The 4451-nt window shown below is 44.9% G+C and overlaps 1 protein-coding gene across 2 annotated transcripts in view; it reads right to left on the reverse strand.

Moving 5' to 3' along the window:
- stxbp1a (syntaxin binding protein 1a) overlaps positions 1 to 3112 on the reverse strand; it is a 40573-nt gene extending 37461 nt beyond the window's left edge. For both annotated transcript variants that reach the window (XM_079289732.1, XM_079289731.1), the window contains exon 1: positions 3005 to 3112. In XM_079289732.1, the coding sequence (XP_079145858.1) occupies positions 3005 to 3041 (37 nt within the window). In that variant the 5' untranslated portion in view covers positions 3042 to 3112. The remainder of the gene's footprint in view (positions 1 to 3004) is intronic.
- Positions 3113 to 4451: the final 1339 nt, after the last annotated feature.

Here is a 4451-nt window from a genome sequence, read left to right on the forward strand (position 1 = left end):
TGAATGTTTTTAAAGTGACAAGACAACATGAATGGTGACAAATACAGTTCAACGCCCAGTAACACTCACAACTCGAGTGGCAACTTTCAGCACAAGCCTCGCATAGTTTCCGGTTGTTACAACACCAAACAGTATTATACTGTCCAAAACTATTACACTTTGAAGATATAGCAACAGTAGATGGTATATATGGCATAGTATTCCATAGTAACAGTGTATACTTATATGGAATTGGAACAAATTGACAGTTTGGCAGAACAAAAGATAGTAGATGCTTAGTTTATTTCTACCTCTGCATTCTTGCCCTCAACACACAAGAACAGAAACAACTGAAGTGATTTTTAGTGTTGCAGGTGTGATGTGCCTTTTGACTGTCACTCTGATCAGCTGACTGATGTGAATAAAGTGATCAAAATGCCACAAGGAGAGATGTTCAGAGAGGAATCTGAGTTGAATGAGTGTAAGACGGTGACCAAGTCATTGCAGACTGGTGTCTGGGTGAGCATAAAGAAAAGGCACAGGAGCCCTTCACATGAACACCTGCACAACATAACGACATCCAAAGCACCAGGCGCATAGGCATTGCTTTGGAAAGTGTTCACCTCCTGAATGTAAAAACTGAATATTGTTTCTTTTTAATGACAGGGTTGTAATTTACAAAAAACAGAACCACCGTGCTGCCTCAGTTTCATCAACCTGAGCGCATTGATTTGAATCAATCTACCATCTCAGGTTGTAGCCGGCAGCTGAGATCCTCATCATTCAGCTCTATCTTCCGTCTGTTGCTCTCTGGGACTGACACTCATATACAGTCACGGAAGGGGAGGGTGAGAGCTCTGCTCGCTGCCCATCCCCCTCCTTCCTCCTGCTACATCCACTGCTGCAGAGAAGACCCATGATGGTGTGCCCCCACCCCCCCCCCCCCCCATCTCTCTGCCCCCACCACCTCCACCAATCCCATCCCGGCTTCACCTCAGCCAAACAGAAAGCAGGTGTTGCCTGCTGTCCCTGCCTTTACTGGGAAACACGCAGTGTTTACATTGGTCTGGAAAAGACGATTCACTCGACACAGAGGCTGCTGGTTTATGGAATTACCAGTTACAAGGCCGAATAAAGAAGCAATGCAGAACATGCAGGGATAACATGCATGTGAAGATGTATTGTGTAATGTTGTAGGTGTGCATTTTATATAATTTCTGAAAAATAAATCTGCCATATTACAAAAAAAAAAATCTTGCAGGCCGTAAAATATAAAACCACAGTATTATAGCACTAGGATAAAAAAGTACTGTTAAAAATCTGCTCCAACTCCACAGTGGGACTGGCCATGTAGTATTATCAGTTGGATTTTATTCATGATCATATCATCTCAGTGATTTACCTGATGGCATTGTTAATATCAGAGATTCCAAGCAAGCAAGTCAAACTAAATGGGTCGAAAAGGTTGTGGGTTGAGACACTAAACATTCACCGCGTTACATACCACCAATCAGATCATATCTTTACACAATACAATATTCTCAGCTTGAAAGCGGGTTTGCATTTTGTGGTTCGTAACTGTTGGTGGTTCAGACTCTCAGCTTCATGTGGGAGGTCTGATTCCCAGCCAAAGCACAAACTATTTCACCCTCCATCATACAGCAGAAAAATGCAGTAAGAGTGTGCGTGTGGGTGCGCGTGTGTGTGGAGGCCTGAGAATTTGCAGCACATGTGCCAATGATCCTGACACGATTTAAGACATTTGGAGATTCAGCGATTTTATTGCCAGAGAGCAAACCATTACTGCGGAGCGAGCGCGTGCGATTTCTGTAGTGACATGTGAAACTGAACCAATAAGATGAAAACAACAGATATCACCAAAAGAGGCAAATCCTGCACCACGGGCAGGGCACGTTAAAAATAGAGAGCGCGCGCAGCTGGGGAATGACCGGAGAACATTAGTGATGTAGATGCCACCTGGCTTCACATTAAGTGGTCTCCGTCAGTGTTTAAGTCACTACGCAGGCCTGTCTGACATAACCACGACCACCAACACTTGCACCCAGCTGAGCAGAATAGAGCTGCGCCTCCGTGTTCAGGCCCGCATCAGCACCGCACACTCCGCCGCTACAGCCGAGCATCAGCGGGAATTAATTCGTCTAAATGACTAAATCAGCGCTGGACAGTCGAGTCTACAGCCATAATGATGCAGGATTACACAGGTGGCGCACTGCCAGCAAAGGGCATGGCGGTGATGAAAGGACATTCGCTGAGTGTTACTGGACGGGAGAGCGTGTAGGCCCGCAGATAATGCGGAATTTATTTGCGGAGCGACGTTGTAAGAGCAACTTTCTCGTCTTGGACATAATCCGCCATTATTCCGTTGCGGGGCTGACAGCAGCTTGATTTAGCTCTGAAGCGCTCCGGCTGCAGAAAGGGTGTTTTACGCAACCGGTCCATGCTGCATCAGAAGGGTGAGGCACCATTGAGATCAGGGAATCCCACGGATTCGGATTAACTATAAAAAAAGGCACGTGAGGCAAGTGTCTGCGATGTCTTGTAAAATATTCACGCAAAACCACAGTTAACCTATGCAGTGCAGATCATTCCTAAAAAATAAACGCTGAGTGAGGCTAAAAAGGGCGTACGTGGGCTACGTTTGCCTCCAGGCTTTCTGCATCCTTCTGGGGCAGGATGGCTGCGTTCATGAGCGGGCTAATCACCGCTAGTTATCCATTTCACGTCTCCCCGCGCTTGGAATACAATTGCGCATCCGCACCGCAGCAGCCTTGTGAGACAAACCAGGCTCTGCAGGTCATCCACAACTCCCTAACTGCACTGCTGTGGTTCGCTATAGGATACAATGGAACACCAAGAGCACCACCGTAGTCACCATCATCCTCCTCCAGATGCACTAGCTGACATCCGCATCCCGCAAAAACACACACACAGACCACCGCATTCGCTCGCACAGCGCATCTCACGAGCGTCGGCGCAAAATAGGCTAATAATAAAATAATCTTACTTTCGCCGACCACCGCCTTTAATCCGATAGGTGCCATGATGCTGCCAAGTGTTGGACTGAGTGTTCTCCCTCTCTCTGTCTCCCTCCTCTCTGTTCACCTCACATCGCTGCGGAGTAGCCTCCAGTTGGAAACGTCACTGCGTATCCTTACGCACCATCCCTCATTGGGGATGCTGGACGTTTATATACGATGCTTGGCTGCAACTGCGACTTATTAGCTACTTGCTATACAGCCTGGTTTGTTCTGGAGTCCGTGATACATCCTTATATTATTCTGACATCGCGACATATATTTTACAGCCTCCTATCCAGAAACATGCCATTCAATTAGACATATTGTCATGTATTCGTAAATCTATTATGTGTTCATATTAAAAACCAGAGGAGATTAAAAAGCGTCACTAAAATGATCGATGTCATGGGTTCTGATATAATCATTTCACAGTGTTTGGTTTAAATGGTGATATTGTTTAAATGGGAATTGTCGGCCTACAATGTATTATTCTTGATTACATTGAGTAATGTGATGTCCTCAAACACAAAAGACAACATATATTCGTTAGTTTACAGTGATGGGAAAGAGAGGCAGCAAAAACTCACATTTGAGGAGTTGAAATTAACATTTTGCTTGATAAATGAAATTCATAAAAACAATAAAGCCCAAAATCCAAAGAGTCACTACATTCCTTATAATAAGCACTGCTTATTGCTCTATAATGTTTGTGGATCCCCAACAGATGCTCTTCCTGGAGTCAGGTACATTCAATAAGCAACAAATGTTCGCTCCATACAGTAGGCTATAACAGCAATAATCGACACACTGCTGGACCAGTTTGCTATAAATCGATCAACATTTTAATTAATCTGCAACAATTCCAGTTGCAACCTAACAGTGGACACAGGCCCCTCTCAATTTTAAATAGCCGAGTAACACAAGTGTCCACAAGGGGGCAGCATGTATCTTTCTGCAATGAAGCGCAAACACTGGAGATCATGGAAAAACGAGTTTTCTGACTGAACAACTTCTATTTGTATTCAAATTGCATTGGGCGTTAAGAGTAGATTACAATTAATTAAATTTACGACATAAAAATATATTTCCAACAGGCCACCTTGCTGACGGTTGATCACTATATAGGCTACAATGCATTTGGTCTGTGTTTTAAATGAATTATTCTTAAATTAAGCTAGAAGTTAAACACCAAACAAAGTCGGGCTGCACGCTCACAAACACCACACTCGCATTCACAGTAAATGTTAAATATGTTGTTACTACGCTGAAGCTCCTGGTTTTGGCCACACCCTTGGCAGGGCCACCTAAACACGTTGAACCAGTGATGACTCCCAGAGGGTGTGTCCTGCCGCTGTGAACCAGGCCAGTGTTCACCTCCTCCTGCTCCTCACCCGCGGGGAGTCGTTCCCTCGCCGCATTCCTCCAAAGAAGACA

The sequence above is a fragment of the Melanostigma gelatinosum genome (assembly GCF_949748355.1).
Source record: "Melanostigma gelatinosum genome assembly, chromosome: 18".
Taxonomy (NCBI): domain Eukaryota; kingdom Metazoa; phylum Chordata; class Actinopteri; order Perciformes; family Zoarcidae; genus Melanostigma; species Melanostigma gelatinosum.